Source organism: Malus domestica, chromosome 02, assembly GCF_042453785.1.
Source record: "Malus domestica chromosome 02, GDT2T_hap1".
Lineage (NCBI taxonomy): Eukaryota > Viridiplantae > Streptophyta > Magnoliopsida > Rosales > Rosaceae > Malus > Malus domestica.
The window spans coordinates 4,670,531-4,694,684 of record NC_091662.1 but is presented as its reverse complement, the minus strand read 5'-3'; the positions used below and the strand labels follow the sequence as shown (position 1 = coordinate 4,694,684).

The window sequence follows — 24,154 nt, the reverse complement described above, 5'->3', positions numbered from 1 at the left end:
AACACAAAGCAAAAGTGGGCCCAAACCAAAGCCCATAGAAAACTAAGTACAAGCACAAACGGGCCAACAAAGTTAAACAACAGAGCCCAAAAGATCAAAAGAAACCCTAGTCTTCCACGTCCACCGCCTCTGCTACAGTGAACCACCACGAGAAGCCAGCCTTCCCACGGCCAACCGACAAACTCCTCTCCAATCACAACCACAAGGGATGAAACAAGCCACGAAGGGGAAGAAGTCCGTGGCAAAACCCGGGCAACGCTGCCAACAAGGGTGGCACACTGAAATGCTTGAAGCCTTGGTTGGCTCCCATATGTCAAATATGGGTTGCCACGAATATGATTAGAAATTAAATGTGGGTTTGACGTTAATCACTTCAAGTACCATCTCATTATTGTAAATATAAAAACTAATAAAAATAACTTGAACTCGTAACAAAAGGAGATATAGCTCCTGATAGAAAATGATAAAAAAACCTCCCTCAACAATTCCTTTTCGAGGGGCATGAATAGCCAAAACACAAGCACAGTTTCACTCTTCGTGGGTTTATGATATCTCAATAATTATCCATTTTGCTTTTCGAATGACAGTCGGTTTATCTACATATTGATTTCTATGTTTTTAAATTTTAAAAGAAAGGGTTATTAGATATAAAGGGTATTTTTGTAACTTACACTCCATACAAGAAAATATATGAGGTCATCTTCTACGTGTATTAATTTTTGTCTCTTTTTGAAATATTTAAAAAGTGTTGTCTAAATATACAATTAAGTATTAAAAGTATACTTTATGTGTAATTTTTCTTTTAATTTAATTTTGCTATTGTCTAATTCAAGACAACGTAACTTGTAATCAATTATTCATTTAAAAAAAAAAAAAAAATTTCCTGCACTATATAAATATATGATGACCCCATTTGTGATAGTACTCCTATACTTTCTTAATTGGAATAGGATCCAATAGGTGCTCTCTTCTCTCTGTTTGAAGATCCTTCTAGAATGCTTAAGAGCGTTTTTTTTTTAACTAAAATGCTTTAGCAATATTTGGCAAAAATAATTAAAAGCGATTCTTGATTCTAAAAGCAGTTTTCGATGCTTTGTGGACAATGTACTTCTTCAAGAAATACTTCCACTAGATTCTTCATGAAATAAAATAAATAAATTGTCACCCTCCAAGATAATTTCTAGCATGAACCATTGAACCCGCATAAACGCAAGTACTTCATACAAAAGCCAGCCTTACCCGCAATAATTGGGCGTAAAGTGTATGTAGGTGACTTTTTAAGTCCTCAGTTGAATTTCAAGCTCAACTCTGAACATGTGGTGAAAACTACCAAATTGGAGTACGCAAGAGCAGAGAGAATTTCCGATAGAGCGGTGAAATACGTAGAGATCAGAAAGAACACCAGCGAATTAGTTTGACAAAGTAAACACATTATGTTGATGAAAGTTGCAGACCCACATTTAAAGGTGGTAAGGTTGGTTCCGTCAGTTCTTTAGGATGCTCTAACATACCTGATATTTCAGTTGTTTTAACCATTATATCTTTATTTTAAAAACAAAACTAAAAAATTAACGATTAAAACATCCGGAATACCGAGATACATCGGAGAACCCCAAGAGTTTTTGTGGTTCCATTTGGAGCTCCAAGTGGCACTTGCAACAAGTGAAGCAAGTTCATGGTCAAGAGTTGAAGAACATGTTCGGCCCCGCACACAACACTACCCAAGTCCGCGATGGTGTCCCGACCCTATGTCCCGACCCTATGGCCGAACAACCAAACATTTTTAAGCCTTGGCCCTTGAAATCGACAAGCTATATGAGTATTTGAACAATCAAAGCATCAGAGAAAATGAGAACAAGATTTAATAAAACTTGCTGGAGATCAATCAGTAAGGTTTTCCATTACTCAGAGATCCATGTATCTGCAACACATAAGAAAATGATACAAGCGAATTCCAACAGTAATCGATACGAACAATGAATACTAGGAGACTCGCGAGCCGTAGAAGTACAACTGGAAACGTATAAATTCATCAAGGAATGACCCCTCATTCATCTACACATATACGTATTTACAGAGGGGAGAAATTCGCCGAAAAGAAAAAGAGAATGAAAGGAACAGAAAATTCATGAACCGGCCTCTCCATGAACTAGTCAAATGGCTATCAGCAGCGGCCTGTGATCCCAGAAGATATATACTCTTCTAATGCAGCTACTATGTAATCACGTAAAATATAACGGGACCACAGGCAAGGTGAATCTCAGGATTGTAACTTCTGCATTTCCTCCATGGGTTTTGTACGTCCTCTGAGTCAAATCTCACAGCAGAGACGAACCCCCACCTGGAAATTTTTTACAAATGTGGGAATTCGTGTATTTTTTATCCTTCTACCAGTCGTCAAACCATTCAGGAGTTTCGAGTTCTTCTCCATTTCGAGATGGAGAAGCTAGAGGAACAGAACAGTCCTCGGAGTGACTTCCCAAATGTTGAGTTATACGAGAGGTGATCTCATGAGGAACGGGCAAACTACGGTCTTTGATCCCTTCCCAATCAGTGCCATCAAACCAGGGATGCCTTTTGACAGATTCATAACCTTGGCTTCCTAGTCTGGTGTTTTCATCAACCTCGAGTAACTGAACATATTATTATAAATAGAAGCATGTGAAAATTCCTTAAGAGAGAGAGAGAGAGAGAGAGAGAGAGTAAAAAGATTCCTACAATACCTTAGTGATGAGATCGACAACTTCAGGACTAAAAGTTTGCGGTAGAGTTAGTTGTCCCTTTGCGATCTTTGCAAATGTATCAAGCTCACTTTGTCTCCATGAGCCGAATGGCATTTCACCCCGTAGCATGAAGTATATCAACACTCCTAATGCCCACCTGCAAATTTGCAAACAAGTTCAGGACTGCAGGAGGTCTCAGAAAGATATGGTCAAGGCAACCATAAAATAAAACAATATGAAATATATATACAACTTCGATCTCAATGCCTAAAACTTCAATAATTCCGCCGTTACCAACAAAAGAAGGGATCTGTTTCCATCTTAAAACTTTTCCCAGAGATCTTAAACAAATCTAGATACTTGCAAATCTCACCGGATTTCCTAGTAGAATCACATCTTCTCGCAAATACACTCAAAGTCCTCTAGCATATATTCTCACTATACCATTAATCCTAATACTGATTTTGTAATTTTATGAATATTTCTGTCGAGAATTTTATATCAACACTTAGTGGGATAAGGCTTTGTTGTTGTTGTTGTATGAATATTTCTGTCAAGCATTTTCCTCTAATTTCTTGCAAATTCTCTAAGCCTCCATACTGTCTAATCCTGAATAATTTACTTCTTATAGAATTTATTTCATATTTTCATGAAAAGCTACATAAATTTTTAGTGATGTATAGAATATCTAGTTTAGGATAAACAAAGAATGTATCGCCTTATTACCAGTCAGATGGAAAACCATGGCCTTTTCCCTGGACTACCTCTGGAGCTAAAAAGTCCACCATGCCACAAATTGTATATGTTCTTTCGCCGGATAACTTCTTCCCAAACTTGAAGTCCACTAGCTACAATATAGCAAAATTTTAGTAATTAAGCATATTTCATCTTCCCCCTCTTCAATTATTCCAGCGTCAATCCAGATACTATGAATGAACACGATTTGGTATGAAAAACAAAACATTACAAACCTGTAAATATCCTGTTTGGTCCAACATTAAAACATCATGAGACAACCCTCTGTAGAGAACGTCATTCTGAAAGTCAAATTACAAAGAAAAATAAAATGAGAGATGTTGAGAAAGAAAGATGTTACTTAAACAGTCACGGCACTAGGAGTTAAAACAAAATGGTGGAATAAGCTATTTCCAGACGATGGACCTTGTGGAGATCTGCCAACCCAGCAACTAGAGAGGCTGCACAAAATTTGGCAGACGGTTCATCAAGGGGAGTGTGAAGTATCGAAGCCAACGGACAAGCAAGGCAAGTATTAAACAGTATGCCAGCATGTGTCTGATCAACACATGTGCACAGAAACTGTGGCACACACGCTGAAGAGCTCATACTCTTGATTAGATCCTTCTCTTTTAACACTTGCGCTTCCTTTCCCATCCTTCTGACCATTTGCTTTGAAAACCTTTTCAAACTGAGCAATTTTTCTGATAGGCAATCAGATTTAACAAGAAGAATTCCTGTCAGCTTATGTACTGTTTTAAACAAAAATAAATTCTTCTCAAAATGTTGCATCTACTAATTGGTCTCCCCCATTCGATGCAGTATACGTTATTGACTTCTTTGTCTAACAAATGATACATCATTTATTGCTTCAACATAAATCCTGCATCATGTAGAAGCCCAATCTAACAAAATAAAACCAAAAAATGAAACGAACCCTAAAACACAAACAACCAACCTGAATCTCTTAAACGAACAACTCCAATTTCACTGCAGTCAGTGCTATACAAAATTGTTCTCCATTCCTAAAATGGAAAAATATATAGCATCAACGAATGACACAATAACTCAATTAAGCATTTATCCTTAGAAACTCAGAAACATATAAACAAGCAGGACACTCAATTCCATACTAGATCAGACAACTGGACTTCAGTAAGAGCAGACATATCAATATTCTTGGCAGATTCCTTTGGAACTTCTGAAGAATAATCCCTTGACCTACAAATGACATCAACCAACAGCATCAGAAATATGCAACAGTCATGAGATATCCTGTCTTATAAAAAAAAAAAAAACTTTAAGAAACTGTCATTTGCCATTAGAGAGTTCCAGTGTTAAGCATGGACTTCAAAAAGGTAGATTAGTAAAATTTATGAACTGAGACTTCCAGAGTAACATACTTCTGATCATCCTGAGAAATCTTTGTCAAAGGGCCAACGGCTGAATCAAAATTTTCCTTCGTTAAAACAGCACAGGTGACATCTCCCACAGCAACTGCTCTAAACAAATCAATATGTTCTCCAAGAAGTGCCCATTCACCAAAGCAGCTTCCCTCCGTCTTCTCCACTGAGAGTTCTTTACTGCTCTGAGGATAATCATCTTCTTTTTGATAGTCAGACTTGAGACTCCGGACAACTGAACTACTAGCTGAAATTGCATCAAAAGTAATCCTCACTTTTCCCTTCTGGATAATGTATAATCCAACTAGGTCTTCACTCTGCATATACATGTGAAATACACATCAAATATAGGAATAAAGAGTAAATGATATTCTTAACAAAAATAAAGTACCTTACTGACTATTGTCTGGCCTTCTGAAAAGGAAACTTCAGACAGAGAATCGGCGATATGGCTCAGCTGTAAGATTGTCAGCCTCGATAGAAGATCCACTGATCGAAGCAACTTCAAATATGACAAATTAGAAAACTCTGATGTTAAAATTCCACGGAAGTCTTCTCTTTTCAAAGCCCAAAGAGTTCCACTGGTCACAGCTCGAACGGAGGCCTGTAGTGGTTTGTTATGCCTGTAGTACCATATATCCCAGAATCAATTAAATAGAAATTAGAAAAACATATGATGCACTATTACAAGAGGAATCAGACAGACGAAGGAAAGCCTAAACAGCCATTTCCTAAACCAACAGATAAAAAAGGTAGAAATAATTAACTCACATTAGCGCTAGTTCCCCAAAGGATGACAGCTTATCAGCTGTATAGCGCTGCAGAACCCTTGGAACCTCTCCATTCTTTTCTTCCTGCCATGATCATATCCAGTCAACAAAAAAGCTGTGGGGCCTCATGAAAATTACCCAAATGAATTTCAAGTAGAAAAAGGATATATTTAAAACCTGGGTTGCCAACACCTCAAATTCTCCACTGCCAACAACATAAAAGCAGTCACCTTCACCACCCTACAAAATACAATAATTGTTACATGTAATATAACCACACAAAATCGTAACATTTAACTTCTCTATATTTTGTACATGGAGTCTGTAGGCTGTTTTTGGCAATGGATCCGCATTGTGAATGTAACTTCAAAAATTAAACTAATATTGCAACCCTATGGACCACTCATTTACTAGGCAGGAGGTCCCGGTAAATTAGTTACATAAATTGTAAATATGTCTGTTTTAGTTACATAAATTTCTTGGCCATAGGGGTAAGCATGAGTTTGTATATACTATTTTCTTCTTTCTGTAGAAGTTCACGATCCTGAATCCTGCAGTTGTAAAAGCATTCCAAGTAAATTTGAACTACACCCGAATTGATAGGCATTTTACATATATTAATTCTTTTCAGATTGGTGATGTGATAAGTCCATGTCTGCCACTCATGACTCTGCCAAAAGCACTACAATTATGCGCAAGAGCAATGAAAGGCTATCGCTATAAACAAGAAAAAGGAAAAATTAAAGAAAACGAACCTGTCTAACAACAACATCTCCAGGCTGGAACTCAACCCTTTCCATGCAATCCAATAACACCTGACACTGAGAATCAGTAAGCTTTCTGAAGAGGAAATGGTCGTGCAAACCCCGCTGAATGTGTGCCTATTTACCAAAAGCAAATTTTCAGAGTAAGAACTCGCGATAAAGAAATTGGCATAATTTCTGCTCTTTCATACAAATCACGACGAACAGAAAGCATACTTCTTCCTCCCAAGTCTTTCTGTGGGATGGCGGTGGAGGAACCCAAATTTGCCCATTTTCTAGAGAACTCTCAATCACACGAAGGCGTGCCCTTGACAAATCATGTCTGGTGCGCTGGTTGCTAGAGTTCCACCCAGTGGGTGAAGGAGATTCACATCCTGTAACCTCTACAACTTGAGGAACAGTTGGTCGTAAAGCAGCAGCAGGGCTTACTGATTGACGGATGGACGTCTATAATAAAAAGACATTATTAGTTGACTACATTTCAGCATATCATATTCACATGAAGACAATGCACAAAAAAGGTCATTGTTTGGACAGCAAGTCCTCTTACATCAGTCAGCCCATTTACATGCACAACGATCACTGTAATATCATCTGTACGAGTTTCATACTGCAGCCAGAGTTTATATGATTCAGCTACAATTGCAGCACAAGCATCACGGGGATCTTTAAATTTTGCAACCTGTAAATATAGTAACAGAATCAAGAGAAGTGGAAAAAATAGAAAAAACCATGAAGAAATACTCAACCAAACTAAACTCATCATGCCCAACAATAAGAAAGCAAACAAACAATCATAATCAGTGGCAACGAACTTATAAGCATTCAATAATCAGAGATAAATAAGTCTAACAGATTCCACACTTGAATTGCAACAAAGAGAAAGCAGGATACCTTACCATATCCACCACAGCTTGGCTAGAAAGGAACTCAAAAACTCCATCACTAGCAAGAACAAAGAAAGGATTATTCTGTGTAAGCTCTAAAACCACGATTTCAGGGTTGGCAACAACCCCAATTGTCTCAGCAGTCGAATCACCAATACTCCTCGTAAAAGCTGTTCCAGGATACATTCCGTTTGGCACCCACAATCTAGGTGGATCACCATCATCGCCTTCTTCGGTTCCCCAACACTGCACATCTGGATTCTTCAGCCCTTCAATCTGATCCAACGTAAGAACTCTTGCACCACAAAGCTTAACCCTTTCGAGCTCGTCCACTCTAAATGGGGTTTGATCAATTGAAAGATCCACAGCCACGATGTCATCCCCTTTCCTCTCTGCCATAACGGCCCTTGAATCACCCGAATTTGCAATGCATATTGTCCTACCTCGAACCAAAACCGTAATTGCAGTTGTCCCGCTCATGCTATCATCCAAACTATCAGCGTGCAACTGAGAATTGGTTGCAATAAACGCAGAATGGCACGCCTCGACAGCATCCACTTGAAACTTATTATTCCTAAGCAAATTCTCACACAACTTTCTTTTCACAAACTGCGAACACTCAGCTCCGAATTCTCCATGACCATCAAAGACCCCAAAGAAATGGTCATCCGGATTTGTCCCGAATGGCGTGTGGATGCAAAAGCTATCTTGGTTAGCCTTATCAAGAGCATCAGGGTAATAACCTCTCTGAGACAAAAAAGAATACCGCATTTCGAAGTTTCCCGAAGGAACCTTCACAGTTCTTGATCCATTGGGAGGCAGAAACTGTGATGAAACCCTACGGAGCCTAGTGATACCCACCTCAGCATCCCCAGTTAAGTCAGACTGGTTGAACTGGTCTTGAAGCTCACCTACTTCTCCATTGGAGGAAGTAGGAGAGAACACTGGGATCTCAGTGCTCCTCACATCCTGATTCTCTTTCAATTTCGGAACTCTCGGAGAACAAACCTCTCCAATGCAAACTCTCGAATACACACAACCCATCATTCAAAAACACAAATTGAATCGAACCCAGATGCCAAATTTACCTGAAAATTCATCAGTTTCAAGTTCGAACGAGCTCAATCACTCTGCAACCCATCACTCGAAAAAGCAAATCGAAAGGAACCCAAATGCCGATTTTACCAGAAAATTCATCAGCTTCGAGTTTGAACGAGCTCAATCACTATACAACCCATCATTCAAAACTGCAAATTGAATCGAACCCAGTTGCCAAATTTAGCTGAAAATTCATCAGTTTCGAGCATTCGAGTTCGAACGAGCGCAATGACTCTGCTTCCTCTGCTTCTTTGAGCAAAATAAATGAGATTTTGTTGGATTTTTCTCCAGCCTTATCTTCCACAGCTGCCCAGAAAACTACACTTTCAGAGAATGAAAGGAAACCGACCCCCCAAAAAGTATTAATTTCCAAAACCTTTATGAGATATTCAAACTGTTAGATATTGTCCAGCAAATTGGAAAGCGACGTTCTTGATCTACTGTGCCTCTCACAACAACCGTTACAGTAAAATACAATAATAGAAGCAACTAAACGCACTTCTGGAAAAGCACTTCTGAATGTGAAATATTGGAAAACAGAGAGTTGGGTTCTGCAGAGGAAGCCCAGAAATCTGTTTGCTTGAGTGACTCACTCAGCAGGTACTTTGCTTTTGCTTTGGGGAAGAGTTTGGGATCGGGGAAGAGGGAAGGGGAAGGCGCGTGGGGACAGGGAGTGGTGGGGTGCGGGTTGCGGATTAGACCGGTGTCACGTGTCAGTGTTGGCCTATGCAAATGTCACTGCATGTGTTTTTGTGGACGATGCTATTTCCACGCTCCGTGACGGGAAGTGTTCTTCACTTTCATGTTTTTATGGTACGTTTGTTTGGAAAAGTAAATTTATAGTAATTCTCACTTCAATATCTTAAAGTACATCATTTTTCAAACTTTTATTCATCAAGTTTTTTCTATTTTAGTTTCATATATAAAGTTGCGCTTTTCTTTTATATTCATACTTCTGTTAGATTGACCGTTAATAATTATGTTAGTAAATGTTGTCAAATGGTGTCCAATCACGAGAGTGTGCGCCAAATGGCGTTCAATCATGAAAAAATGAAAATTTTCAACTTTAATCATAATTCCGACAATGCAACTTACTGGTCACGACAGTGTGTAACATTTTTCAAATCTTATCTTTGTAACTTAGTGTTGTTTTGTAAAAAGATTAGTAATATTTTTTTTCTCGTAATAATTCATAAAAATTCTTTTCTATATATAATTAAAATGATAGATGAAAAATGATGCGACCATTCTCTAGGATTTCTGGCATATATAGATTAAGGATGTTGTTGAGAGATCATCTACTTAAATTATATTTTGTAGATCACATGATACGACAATTGTTTGCTTTATTACTTTTTTTATTATTTAAACAATAAATTCAACCATCAACTTTCGGTGCCACTCTTACAAAATATGATTTGTAAAATGGTCTTCCTACCATTTTTCGTAAACTAAAAATTTAGTGGTTATATGGGAAATGAAAACGACTTTGTAGAATGCGTCCCTTGTCACACTTTGGTTTCTTTTTTCACGCAATAATTGAATTATGCTTTTACCAAGGTATGTGTGCATATGACCATCTTCCATACTTTGAATGAGAAAGCCTCCCACGTTCACTCGTAATCACATAAACTTTCCCTAGTGGCCCTTCACTTCGAAAAGATATGCATGCCCCCTTGAATTAACCTTGATTTTTTTTTTTCGGACTTCAGAATAGTGGACTGTCGTAGCTAAGCCTCCAACTAATTTCTTTTTGAAAAAAATTGAAAATTCGTGTGTAGTTTAAATGTGACCAAAGGTGGGCGGAAATATCTTTAGCCTTTTCGAGTCCCACTAAAAATTAGTCCTATACATTGTCGGGTGTGGGATACCTCATGCTTAGACAAAAACAAGCAAACAAATGGTACGATCTTTCTTTAGTCAAGTGATACTAGCTATAATCTGATCTATATTACTAAAAATACGAACTTGTGCATAAGATGACACGTTACCTCAACCAACTTGACAACACGAGATTTGCGATTTCTTCCCTTTTTAGACTTTGCTTGCAATCAAGTGATAAGAACCAAATTCTTTGCTTTACTTACACCGTGATTCTTCATGATACGTTCTAAGTAAACCATGTAAATGTTTCTGTGGTGAGCTTGTAAGTTACGTGCACATTATAAAAACAAGAAAGCGTGTGACGCTGCTTCTGCTTTTTAGGGTATACTTTTTAAGACGAGAACATGGATCATGATCGCATTCCTGTGGGCGTGGGAAAATGGTGGAGCAACCAGAAAAAGGGTAAATGTGCGGCTGTGGATGGTGTGGCCTCTTAATGTTCTTTTACTTTACTTTATGTGGGAAGAAAAATCATAAAGAAATGGACAAGTACAAATGAATGAGTGAACACTCAGCAATTAAATAGGGTTTAGTAATAAAGTTGTCATCATGATTTTCAATTAGATTAAGAGTAAATTGTAGCTATCAAAACGTGATAACAAATAGTTATAGTTATTTTCAACTAAAAATTCATTACTATTGGTCTTTCAACTCATCAAAACGTGTAGTTATGGTCCCTCAACTAAAAATCTATTATCTTTGGTCCCTCAACTTTAATTCAACTGGAGAAATTGTCCCTTAACTTTAACCTAATTGTAGCAATGATCATTCCAACATAACTCGTTTTGACAAAAATTTTGACGTAGTTGACGAAAATGATCATAATTACACACTTTGATGAGTTGATGGATCCTAATTATATAAATGGTTATTCCAATTTAACTTATTTTGACAAAATTTTGAAGAAATTGATGAAAATGACTATAGCTACACATTTTGATAAGTTGAGAGATCAGTGGTAATAAATTTTTAATTGATGAACCATTGCTACAATTTACTCTTAGATTAAATAGATGATAATCGGTAGTTCTTCCCTAAACATGGTTTACGCTTTACTATAAGCACATATTGGTAAGCCGCTAGCGGTGAGAGGAGGTTGATTAATGAAGGAACACGCAACCATCAGCATTCGAAACTTTCTAACAAAGCAAAGTAAAAACGTAAATGATCAACGTATTATTAAGCATGCACAGATGACATTTCTAAATAACATGTCAATTACGACACGTATCGACATATTAAAAAGTTGATTAGATAATTTAGATATCGATGTATGCTAAAAGTCATACCTGATATAAAGAATTTTGATAATACTAGACATGTCTAATTTGTGGGATGGAGACTTTATGACATAGTTTGGGTAGGGGGCTGTGAGTCTTGTGACTAAATTGCGAGTCAGTGTCAATTTCAATGGTGGTGGAGATCAGATGAGTGATCTACCGTTCCGTGCGGTGGTGGAGATCAGAGCCGTGACTCATGAGAGGGAATGGGATTCACTATAGATTTTTGTGTCCAGAGTCTATCGATCGAGACAGTGCTGATCCTGAAAATTTAAGAGCTTTGTGTAAGATTTAGATGAGGCCCTTCGTTTTTTTAATACTGTATTTTCTTAGCCCTTCGTTTTTTTAATACTGTATTTTCTTAGTTATTTTAATAAATTTGCAAAACTTAAAAATAGTAAAACAGTTCCACAATGACTTGAACCCAAGCCATATATAAGAAGATCAAAGGTTTACACCACTAGCGCTAGTATGACAATTATTATTATCTTGCGTATTTAAATATATAATATTTATCTGTTTACATGTAAAGAAAATTTGAGGGCCTTTCTGAATCGGAGGTCCTGTGCGGTGGCACCTTTTGCACACCCTCAGGGGCGCCTCTGGATCGAGAGATGTGGAACATTTAAAAGAGAGAAAGTGATTTGGGTTATTTAAATTTTTATGAAGTGAATGAGTAGAATGAGCTAATAGTGATCGTAAAATTCAAATTCAAACGCCTTGATCCTTTCGATTCACGAGCTTCGAACATAAAACTCCAGAATAGATGTCAATCCTCATGAGTACCGACTTGCTGCATGTATCACATCAGCTTTGGACAAACCCTTGCCACCCCCAACTTAAATTTATGGCCACCGCCATGACCTAGCTACTTAGATCAACATCTGCATGTACGTATATGTTATACGATATATGCATGTACGTGGTTCTTGCTCATTGGTCGGTCATAACTCATGCATATTGCATGGGACGTACCTCACTTGTTTTTCACAAACAATATAATTTTAGGAAAATTAATGAAAATGGTTTGAAAATTTTGAGTTTTAACAATAAGGGCAAAATAAAGGGTAAAGTAAATATTACTACGATTGACTTGTTAGTGTAAAAATGTGGTTTTTCATTAAAGTGAACAGTACCATGAGCTTTTCGTTAAAATTTCTTATAATTTTAGGGGTTGGAGGATAGGATCTCCATCAGACATGACAAAATAATACACAAAATTTGTACGTGGTAGTTTAAATCAGATCTTCATTTCGGTACAACGAGAGGGAGTTTACTATGCAAGAGTTTCTATGCCTAACGACGTCATCGAAGTTTTTTGTGATAAAATCTAATACCTAGCAATAAATGGTTAAGTTAGAACAATATCGGTGATATAGGCTGGTGGACCATACTAGGCCTAAAAAGTTTGTTAACAGGATCTACACGAATTCATTTAAGCTACTGAGAAATGAAATCGTATACAACACCTCAGAGTGTAAAAACAAATGTTTTTACCAACGTACATCCATCTTTTAACTATATATTACCTTAAAGGTGCATATCTAGAGGCAAAAAAAAGAAAAAACAAAAAAGTATTCTTGTAAGGTAATAAACAAAATCATTTTTAAGTAAATGTTGTCATGTGTATTAGTTGAGTCAAGACATGTGCTCTAATGTCGTGATAAATATGGTATTCAGTTTCTACTCATGCATCTTGGGGTCTCGGCTTTGAAACACAAACCCACAAATAGATATAGCCCAATAAGATTAATCAGGCTTCGTATACATGTTAACAAATTCACTTGGAAAATTATTGGGCCTTGGGCTTTCACGTGCCCAAACACTACCAAACCAATCGGGTGCGTTTCCGCAGAAATGAGGCTATTAATGGGCCTTGGGCTGGGCCCAACTTGAAAACAAACCAGAAGTAGCTCCACCCTACCCCACAGGGGGGACGCATATCATATCAGAGCCAACCTCGTCCACGACCGTTGGATCTCCAAAAAATCGCAATCGAATCGGAATACGAAGCGGCAATGCTTCTCCTCTCACTTCACTCCACTCCACCAGTCACCACACCTCCAGGCCTTCCCATTTCTTTATTCTCTCTCCTGTTTTTCCCCAAAAAATAATAATTCTTCAAGCTCCCAGAGGAGAGAGAGAGAGAGAGAGAGAGGAGAGAGAGAGATGGTGGGGATAATTCCCATGGCGTCTTCAATCAGACCTTCGCTCTCGACGTTGAGGTTCGCCGGAGCTTCTCGCCTGGGCCTTTCCCTCGCTTCCTTCACTCCTTCAAGGCGACTCGCTTGCGTCCAACTCGCTAGTGGTAAATATATATACGAAGTCTGCCTTTTTCTCCTTACCCTTTTGTGTTAAATCCTAAATTTGCTGTCTTTTGATCTGAATTCGTCGATTTTTGGTTGAATTGGGGTTGTGGGGATCTTAATTTGGTTGTATATATGCGTAATTTGATTAGTGTGGAAGCACTTGATTGGAAATTTTATAGAAAGTTTAGGATTTGATTGTTGAGGCTGTATTTGTTCTTGATAATCAAGTTACGGCATTGACAATGTGATTTGATAAGGTTTTGTGATCATTTCGACCTGCTTGATGATTTTGAATTGTATACCAGCTGTGCCTCAGTCGCCGTCTTTCGGTCTGAAAGCTTCTAAGCTGTTGAGAGGAGATGGTAAAACCACGGGGGTAGCTGCTGCTGGAAATGCCGCACAAGCTAGCACGACAGCTTCCCCCGAAAATGTCCTTGAGTGGGTCAAACAGGACAAGCGGAGGATGCTCCATGTTGTTTACCGCGTTGGAGATTTGGACAGGACCATAAAGTATGTCTGCTCAATGCAACTTGAACCATCCTGTTGATTTGATATATTATGTCCTGTTTTCCTATGATTATAATGAGACAGCGCAGAGTTCACACATAGAATTGTGTTGTGCCCCGCAGATTCTACACAGAGTGCTTGGGAATGAAATTGTTGCGAAAACGTGACATACCCGAGGAAAGATATACCAATGCTTTTCTTGGGTACGGGCCAGAGGATTCCCACTTTGTTATTGAACTCACTTACAGTAAGGCATCCAACTAGTTTTCATCAATTTTTTTCCAAATGAAAGCATTACGTGCTTTGAACTACTTCCATAAGCACTTTTCACTTGATGGCACTTCCAGATTATGGAGTTGACAAGTATGATATTGGAACTGCATTTGGTCATTTTGGTATTGCTGTTGAGGATGTAAGTCATTATTTTTTGTTAAATTTTGTTCTTTAAGCATGCCTGATGCGGCAAAATTTTATGGCAATTTGTTATATTCCTGTTGTTACTAGTTTTGTTGACTGTTGGGGATTGTCTGTTCTTAAAGGACATCTTCTTCGACCTTACGTATGTTTTTGTGGTTAGGTTGCCAAGACTGTGGAGCTTGTAAAAGCTAAGGGTGGCAAGGTAACTCGCGAACCTGGTCCAGTCAAAGGGGGCAAAACAGTAATCGCATTTGTTGAAGATCCTGATGGTTATAAGTTTGAACTTTTGGAAAGAGGGCCTACCCCAGAGCCCTTGTGTCAAGTTATGCTTCGTGTGGGTGATCTTGACCGATCTGTAACTTTTTATGAGAAGGTAAGAGTTGTTTGGACAGAAATATGCTGTTTGCCTTTCATGTGTTTACTGTTCATTGCTAATTTGTTTTCGAACTCATTTGCTTTTGGTTCTCAATTCTTGTTTCCTTTCCATTCATCTAGGCTTTTGGCATGGAGCTCCTTCGCAAAAGAGATAATCCGGAATACAAGGTAGCTTTGCTTTTTTCAGAGATTTGTGGTTTTTCAGTATTTTTAGAGATTTGTGCTTTTTTCAGAGATTTTTGCTTCTCATGTTGTCACAATTGTCACTACTTCCAGGAATAACATAACCTTGTGCTCATTTCTCCCATACTTATTACTTCAAGTATACTCTAATAACACAAAAATGCTATAGCTTTTGTCTTCTACGTCACTATACCGTATTGACATAATTGTGCTCATTACTTCCAGTATACTATAGCAATTATGGGTTATGGCCCCGAAGACAAAAGTGCCATTCTGGAGTTGACATACAATTATGGGGTCACCGAATATGATAAAGGAAATGCTTATGCTCAGGTAGACACCGGACCTCTCCCCACCTCTTCTTTTGCTAACATCCCTTCTTCTGTTGTAAAATGGTTTTCTTATGCACGCATGCATAATTTCTCGCGATTTATTGTGTTACTGTGAGAATACCACATGAAAATGATGTATTTTCTGCCAACTTTTCTTCTGACTAATTTTGTGGGAATGGTTTCTTTTTTCTCTCAACAGATAGCAATAGGCACAGATGATGTCTATAAAACTGCCGAAGCAATTAAACTCTGTGGGGGCAAGATTACCCGGGAACCTGGGCCATTACCTGGTCTCAACACAAAGATCACTGCTTGCTTGGATCCTGACGGATGGAAGTCGGTATGGCTCATACCCTTAAGCTTTACGTATAAATGCACCCTGACAACCGAAAGTTGGTTGGCGGCTTATTACCCCATGATTACAAGGTCTCATCTCTCATCTTCATCTTGCAGGTTTTCGTGGATAATGTTGATTTCCTCAAGGAATTGGAGTGAGTTAAAGGTGGCTTACACGTACCCATGCTTGTGATACTGAAACTGAAATCTCGGGCCAAGATGATTCTATGAAGCTGGTTCTCCTGAACGTACGTATTGAATCCCGTTTTGTAGATAAAATTATAATTAGCTTTGAATAACCTTTGTAACAAATATTGATCTCACGATTAGGGTTGCAGACATTGTAAGAAAAAGGAAAACAACAATTAGTTTTGCAGTGGTATTGTTGGTTTGAGATATCGTTATTATTTTTTGGTAATTCACCTGTCACCGTTGCTGTGGGAAGTTATCCTCTCAAAACTTCTGGTCGATTCAGATTCTGCTCAAGCAGTTGTTTTAGTTTCACAGGCTTATATGCATAATGTTCCTCTTGGTTTTTGCTCGCCGGAGACCTTTCCCGGCGGTCTGAGATTAAGCATATTTACTAGGAGATGAATATGGCTGTGTATGGTATGGCCACTTTCGGTCTTTCCTTGGACCCGGGTTGGTGAGAAGTGAGTAGTGACAACATAAACCCTAATTTTGTTGGAATTTGGGTTGGTGGGAAGTGAGTAGGGCGTGTATTTCTTTTGGTGTGAAATTTGTTGCAATCATGGATCACAGAAAAAGGAAGAGAAAGGAATTGGAGAGCTTAAAAATAGGAGACGTAAGGAAAGGAAGTCAGGTCAGTTAGTTTTTCTTTGCCGATCTAATTCTTGATTTTGAGGTATTTGATTACGGATTTTAAAAGAAAGAAAGCTTACAGTTTTCTTATTCATTACTCGTAAGTAAAAGAAGGGAATAGTTAAAAAGGTGAACTGAATCAAAATAATTCAAATTCATATTCCTTGCACGTAAAAATAAGCTGGTCCAACTTAAAATAGAGAAATGCTAAGGAGATTCTCTCAAAAGTTTGACTCTCTGCCATCTCACTTTTTTTACATAATATTTTATAATATTTGCACAATGTTATATATTGTTAGCACATGAATTCTGCAAAAAAATATAAGTTGACAAATAGTTTAGAAAGAGGTCAATTTTGAGGGAAAGAGTTCATCTCTAGATCCCTTCCACCTAATCATCTTCGTCAAACAATACAGGTTATTGAAATTTGATCCATCGGCTGAAATTATTATAACTTTTAGAATGAGCTTCTGTTTTTAATCGTTGAATCAAATTTCAAAAGCCGGGATTATTTGACAAGGGGATTAGATGGAAGGGATATGAAGATCATCCTTTCCATACACTACAGCCAAAGTTTGGCGCGTATAATACCCAAATAGAAGAAGTAGCGTTGCGTGGGGATTTTAAATTACCGTTATTATTTTCCGTTTGTTTCCCGATAAAAATCTAAAATTAAATCAAGGTGTTCATATAAAACCCTAAGGGTGCGTTTGTTGCGCCGGATTGTCTCGGACTGGACTAGCTGCAGGGACTAAGCTGGACTGGCTTAGACTAGACTAAGCTGGACTAACTTAGTGAAGCGTTTGGTGTAGTGTCGGACTAAGAAACAGGATAATAAAAACAGTATTGTTCACCAGATTTGTGTTTGCTTAGAGTAGGACTACAAATTTTTGCCATTGTGTAATAGAGTAATGCTACAAATCTCATGATATGGGTTAATTGGAGCATATTTTTGCCATGTATATTATGAATCTTAAAAAAAGAGGACAATTGTTTTGTTTCTATTACCTGCTAATAGAATTGGGACATACTATAGTTGGGACATACTATTTATAAATAGTTGAGTTTAATTTGCAAATGTAACTTGATTTAAACTCTATCACCCAAAATAAGAAAAAGAATAGTGCCCAATACATGCAACTTCAACAAATACAAGTACATAAGAAGATAATTGTGACAAGTCAATCTTTGCCATTGATTGACTCTTAAAACATCATTCACTAAACTTTCATCCAGGATATTTTACAAAATGCCAGTGAACTATAGTATAGCATTCCAAAGTAGATCTCCATAATTTACAAAATCCAGTAGCCTTAGCCTTCCGTTTATGCTCCTCTTCTCTGCAACCAACAATCACAGAATATTTCAGCATCAACCCCACACAGTACAAAACATTCACAATGTAATATCATGGTTATAAACCAAGTAGATAACCGTAAACCTCTGTTTAACCAAATGTGCAGAATACACACACACGGACATCAAACAAATGTGCAGAATAGACACACACACACGGACATCAAACCAATATGCCACCAAATTAAACAAGGCCTTAATGTGCTAAAGAAAGGGTTAACTTTTCTAAAAGTCCCTTGTTTGTACTCTGCTTGTACGTTAAACATGCAGGCAAAGAGGACAACATAATGAAGCAGATGGAGAGAGAGGCTAAGCAGCTGACATTTCAGCGCAGACCATCTTTGGACTGTGAAAGTTATCAGCCAAGTGCCCCTTGACAGTTACGTGATGGATAATTAGACATCCAAATTGGAAATAGACTGTCAAATGTCACCCTTCTTTTGATTATCTATCAGTAAATGACAAGCATCTGCAATTCAAAAATTATTCACAAATACCAATTGTTCATAAGTTATTGCTAGAAGATCACGCACACCAATTTCAAGTGAAGAGCATAGCAAATCCATCAGTGCCACTGTTTATGCCTTTGTCTAGTATCCATGCATAAAGCATTAAAATTTCAATTCGATTCGATGGTAAGTGGGAGAAATCACATTGACCTAAGTGTAAGTGGAAGGGTGGAAGCAACCGAGGTTAAGCAGTCACATTCAGTCTGGATGAAGTCTGCATGCATATCACTAACAACGTATCTAACATGGACTCTCCCTCCACATCCCCTGTAAGCTGCAAGGAGGTCATTCCAGCAATTCCGAGGTATGTCTAGTATGCAATTGGCCACATCATTTACTTTTAGTTAGAATATGACACTAGAGAATGATACCAAAGCATGACGGTATACTAATACATCCACGTGAAGCATTATACAATACGAAAAATTGTTAAACTCCGCATGACTTTGTTCATATGAAGTCAATCAGGGAAGTCGTAACTTGTAACCACCGCTTAGGATGCAATTCTAAAGACAAATTAGAAATCTATTACCAACAGTTACATAGGTCTGTCCAAATGAAGAAACAGTTTGGGGATAAAGCTTTAGATAGGGATAGAAGAACAATAAGAAGAATACGGAAAAATAGATTCGGAAGTTTACAAGGTCAGACATCCAAAAGAAAAAAGGAATCACTTTTCTACATGATATACAGACATCGAACTCTTTGACAAAAAAATAGAGACATCGAACTCAAACAAGCTTCTAAATATGAAACAAACACCGGAAACTACGCACGTGAATTGCTTGCCAAACAACAAAAGGATGCTAAAACACATTATACAGATCTGATCGTAAACCTCTGACTAACTGTAAAACCTCAATTCTAACATCAAGTAATTTCATATCCTTCAAAGGGAAATCCAGCACCTTTTATTTTCACATGACTTTTGTGAATTCCTTAAATCTTATATCATTTATTGTAATCTTCAAATGAAATTACGCCATCAGTGGCCTGGTAAGAATCTGGTTACAACTAAGCATGCATGCATAGATTGTATTGAGATTTATCTAATGTGGCTGGTCAAGCAAGGCCCCAGAATCTCCCCGTTGCTGAACAATATGTTGGCATTAATTTGGAAGAAATCCTGTAACCCTATGATTTGTTTTGGTCTTGAGATTTGGATTTATGCAGTTAACTTAGTGACATACAAAAAACAAACCTCCTCTTAAGAATAAGGTTAAGGCTGTGTTTTAGACCTTGGTTATATACGAAAAAGCATCCGGACATCTTGAACTCAACTCTTGCAAGTTCCCAAGGTGGATAGATTCATCTAAGATACTCACATCAATCATGGATGATTCATCTAAGATACTCACATCAATCATCTAGGCATGGCATATTAGTTCCGAAATTATATTCATTAGTTAAACAGCACAAGTTGTATGAACGCAGTCAGTCTGGACATGATTACTGATAGATATTCGATGCTGTCTAACCATAAAGGAAGAGAGAAAGAACAAAGAGTTGTAGAAAGCTGTAAAATGATACTAAACCTGCAAGTTGAATCAGAAAAAGATTCAAACAAATCTAAAAGCCAAAATTATTCACAGGATCACTCTCAAATTAATAAAGAACATGGGAAATGCTAAGGATGTCCAGCAGTTTACATCTTATCATCTTCTCTTAAAATACTACAGATGGGTTCCTCCACTAACACTATAAAAACAAATTTAAAATTACAATTAAACTTAATATTTTCTCTTTTCCTCTCCCTCTTCGTGTTCCCTCTATCCGATGAAAACCAGAAGCGCAAAGCTTCCTAAAATTCTAGCCATTTTACTCATCACTTCCCAAAAACCACATATACGTTTTAATCTGACAACTATGAATACATATTCAAACTGGGTAAAAGTAGGACAGAAACATACCCAAAAAGTAACAGTGGCGTTCAAAGTTTACAGCAGCAATTTCGTGATGATTATCATCATTTTGGTACTCAAAATGGCATAAAATGTGAAAACCCCAAATTCTAATCTCAATTTGACCCTAAAAATCAAAAACCTAATTTGTTCAAGTGCAGAGGTCTATAATTCAAAATTTCTCAAACTCAAAACACCTAAATCAAATAAAGCCCAGTAATATCACGATCTGCAAAAAAAAATATAATGTCGGATTCGAAGTTTACCAGATGAGGGCGAGCAGGATGGAGTTGAGGGCGAGTAAGACGCAGAGATGATGATGAGGAGGACGACGATGAGGGAGCAGGGCAAGGAGGGAGCACGTTGAGGATCGAGGTTGAGCGAGGTTCTCTCTCGCAGGAGCGCAGGAGCGCAGGAGGTCTTACAAGTCCGAGGGTGATCGGGGTGCTTCGCTTAGAACTCCTAGTGAGGGGTTTAATCCTAGCGAGTCAGACCTAATCCCATTAAACCTAATCCTGGTGCAGACCAAACAAGGGACTGTAGTCTAGTCCAGTCCAGTCCTCCCTAATCCTGTCAAACAAACGGGCCCTAAACCTTCATATAAAACCAATTAAAATTCCCCATTCCCTCTCTCTCACCCTCCCTCCTTCCTTCGACCTAAGAACCTCTGAAAGACTCTAACTTTACTCCGCTTCTGCTAAGAAATTCCTTTTTTGGCCATGTCCAGCTCACAGAAAGAGAAGAAGTGCGCAGAGGAGCGCGAACAGCAACATGGGCAGATCAGTAATAAGAAACGGAAAGAGATTTTCCCCTACGGAAACTACAAAAGCTACTACGGCTATCGGGTAAGTCGAATCCCCTCCTTCCCCCACAATTTTTAACTTTTGAATGTTGTTATTGCTCTGATGGGTTGTCAGGGAAAACTTAAACAAGTTTAAAGACAACTAAAGGTTCGATTTTTTGTTTGGGATTTTCTGGGTTTTTTGTTTATTTGGTTGTTTGAAGCGGATATTGAAGTGGGGTTTATGTATAATTGAGTTTAAGGTGTTTTGTCAAATTTGATTAAAATTTTGGTATTTCGTTCGAGTTTATGTGGGAATTGGTGTTCTGGATTATCAATGCAGTGCATTTGTGAAGCTTCTAAGTAGTCGGATTGATATTATGGATACTGTTTGGATTTATGGTTTGAAAATTTCTTAAGCTAAATTTCACCCATGAATAGTGTTTTAAAAAACGCGGCTAGGCGGCTTTGGAGGCGAGGCGATGATGAAAACACCTTTGCCCAGCGGAAGTTGGCTTAAACTCGCCTGGACATGGTCCGACTGGGCCTTTTTTTTAATGGAGACTTGGCAATGAAGAAGATGGTATTACCTTTGATTTAGATGAAGAGAATTTGGATGAATGATTTCTTTTTTTTTGTATGTTTGTGAGATAAACTTGTTTGTGACTTGTGCACTTTTGAATGACAATGGATATTTGTTTTCTCGATAAGAATGTGGAATCTTAGTGCCTTTATATTGTGTTTTAGATTGGTCAAGAAATGGAGGAAGATGCTAGATTGAAGGTTTTCAAGAAGGAATGGTTCGAAGGAAAGGATTGTCTTGACATTGGCTGCAATTCTGGAATCATGACCATTCAAATTGGTACTTTTCTCTCAGTTTAAATCGTATTTGAAATTTATGTTTTACGAGTTTGTTGATTATACTGTATCGTCTCTGTTTACCAAACGGGTTGACCAAATAAGAATAACGTAGAGTATAGATCGCCATGGAGTTCTGAAATTTCAGATTTTTCTACATCTAAGAAGTAACGAGGTATTGTCTATCCATCGACCATTGAAGAGTAGTACTCCCAGAACAAGTACCTCTCATGAGACAACTGGTGGATGTGATTCCCCTGGTCACCCCGGTTTTTTGTTTATGCCTGTAACATTGAGCTCTAGTGAATGTGATTCCCATATCTGATAGCTCACATTAGCATTGGGTTTCTATCTGTTTATTTTAGGGAACTTTAACGAAAATCTTCCGATACTGTTCATTTTAACAAAAAACCATATTTTTACACTAAAAAGTCAATTCTGGTATTATTCATTTTAACCTTTATTTTGTCCTTGTCGTTAAAACTCATAGTTTTCAAGTCATTTTCATTAGTTTTCCTTTTATTTTATGCAAAATTTGCGTCTTGACGCGTGCTTTTCTATACGCAGTCATAACGTCGCATTTGCTAGTATAACATTACATTCCTTAATGTGTTGTTCTTGAATACAGTTTGAGCGTGTCGAAATGGATTCATCTGAATTGGGGTGACGATGGATTGATTACATTATTTACAAGGGTTTGGAGTCTACTTCGTCTGGTAATTCTCATAACCATTGATATGCCATGCTTGTTTCGTTTTTCTTTTCTCGCCTTCTGTCAACTAAACATGGAATTTTAGTTTAAGATAATCTTGATTTATAACGTCCCCTAGTAATTCTCGCCTTCTGTCAACTAAACATGGAATTTTAGTTTTAAGATAATCTTGATTTATAACGTCCCCTAGTAACATGATAACCTTGCGGAGAAAAGCATGACGAATTTTTCTTCGTGTGAGCAGGGCGGAATTTTTGTGTTGGAACCTCAACCTTGGACGTCCTACGAAAAGAATTATCGAGTTTCTGAGGTAATCGTCTTTTATGGCATTTGTGACTTTTCGAGTTTTAGGTTTCATTGCTTTACTTGTTCCGTTGTGCAGACAACTAAAGAAAATTATAGAAATCTTATGTTCTATCCGAAAGATTTTCAAGACTTGCTTCTGGATAAAGTATGTTCAATCGTCTTATATAGTTCGAATCCAGATGATATTTTTGCTAACAATCGGTTAAGATCTGGGAATATCTGATACTCAATATGATCACAGATAGGATTCAGAAAGGTGGAGGACATCGCTTCAAGCGTGTCGGGCAGCAAAACCGGATTCAACAGACCAATTTTAGTGTTCCACAAATGACGTACCCGGTAATGCAGCTCCGGAAGTAGGGCTGGTTGTTCCGTCTGAGAAGCCGTTGTTTATGTGCCAATAGATGGAACATGTTCTGTCCCAATTTTGCATCTGCTTCCAATATTTTGTACATATACATTATAATGCATAAGCGGGTTACCAATTTTGAAGAAAATTTTATGTTTTACTCCTCTTTACGTACTGTTTCACGATGGCGGAAAGGTTCGTCAACCACTCCCACGCGTGAACTTTTGATGTCGAAATGCATTACAGAACCAGATTTACAGCTTAAATTTGAAGTTTATAAGGAAACTGAGACTGGGAATGGTTGAATAAGGAGCAAACAATCATAGTACCCGTTAGAAACGAATGATGAGGAGATCCATGGTGTATGATAGGCGATTCTTGGCTGTCATGGACCTCCCGCTTCCTATACATAATTTGTATAGGAAAGGGGAGATATGTCCTCGGGTGTACGCTAGAATCCCCCGTAGATGAGGTACTTGACCACCAGCACCAACATCGCCATATATGCACTCTTCTAGTTCAACGGATGTCCCTGAAACCCAACAAACGAATACCAC

The 24,154-nt window shown here is 37.9% G+C and overlaps 3 protein-coding genes and 1 long non-coding RNA gene across 4 annotated transcripts; 2 read left to right on the top strand and 2 right to left on the bottom strand.

Moving 5' to 3' along the window:
• Positions 1-1,875: 1,875 nt before the first annotated feature.
• On the bottom strand, positions 1,876-9,048 carry LOC103449519 (protein phosphatase 2C and cyclic nucleotide-binding/kinase domain-containing protein-like). The gene is made up of 15 exons (XM_008388846.4): positions 7,295-9,048; positions 6,946-7,077; positions 6,612-6,842; positions 6,387-6,512; positions 5,809-5,871; positions 5,633-5,715; positions 5,253-5,484; positions 4,862-5,178; positions 4,592-4,679; positions 4,417-4,483; positions 3,885-4,162; positions 3,695-3,760; positions 3,450-3,571; positions 2,724-2,880; positions 1,876-2,633 (listed from the first exon to the last, which is right to left on the bottom strand). Exons 1-15 carry the CDS (start codon positions 8,327-8,329, stop codon positions 2,388-2,390), a joined length of 3,243 nt encoding a protein of 1,080 aa, XP_008387068.2. The 5' UTR covers positions 8,330-9,048; the 3' UTR covers positions 1,876-2,387.
• Positions 9,049-13,511: 4,463 nt separating this feature from the next.
• On the top strand, positions 13,512-16,399 carry LOC103449527 (probable lactoylglutathione lyase, chloroplastic). The gene is made up of 9 exons (XM_008388856.4): positions 13,512-13,852; positions 14,159-14,363; positions 14,483-14,607; positions 14,708-14,772; positions 14,938-15,150; positions 15,273-15,320; positions 15,561-15,668; positions 15,867-16,007; positions 16,121-16,399. The coding sequence occupies exons 1-9, from the start codon at positions 13,714-13,716 to the stop codon at positions 16,160-16,162; spliced, it is 1,086 nt and encodes a 361-aa protein (XP_008387078.1). The 5' UTR covers positions 13,512-13,713; the 3' UTR covers positions 16,163-16,399.
• A 1,510-nt stretch (positions 16,400-17,909) lies between these two features.
• LOC108174603 (uncharacterized) lies at positions 17,910-21,041 on the bottom strand. The gene is made up of 2 exons (XR_003777012.2): positions 20,858-21,041; positions 17,910-18,165 (listed from the first exon to the last, which is right to left on the bottom strand). It is a non-coding gene; the product is annotated as an uncharacterized lncRNA (long non-coding RNA).
• Positions 21,042-21,200: 159 nt separating this feature from the next.
• On the top strand, positions 21,201-23,740 carry LOC103449535 (probable RNA methyltransferase At5g51130). Its single transcript, XM_070810384.1, has 7 exons — positions 21,201-21,436; positions 22,120-22,248; positions 22,559-22,623; positions 22,859-22,946; positions 23,187-23,252; positions 23,325-23,393; positions 23,490-23,740. The coding sequence occupies exons 1-7, from the start codon at positions 21,311-21,313 to the stop codon at positions 23,577-23,579; spliced, it is 633 nt and encodes a 210-aa protein (XP_070666485.1). The 5' UTR covers positions 21,201-21,310; the 3' UTR covers positions 23,580-23,740.
• The last annotated feature ends 414 nt before the right edge of the window (positions 23,741-24,154 follow it).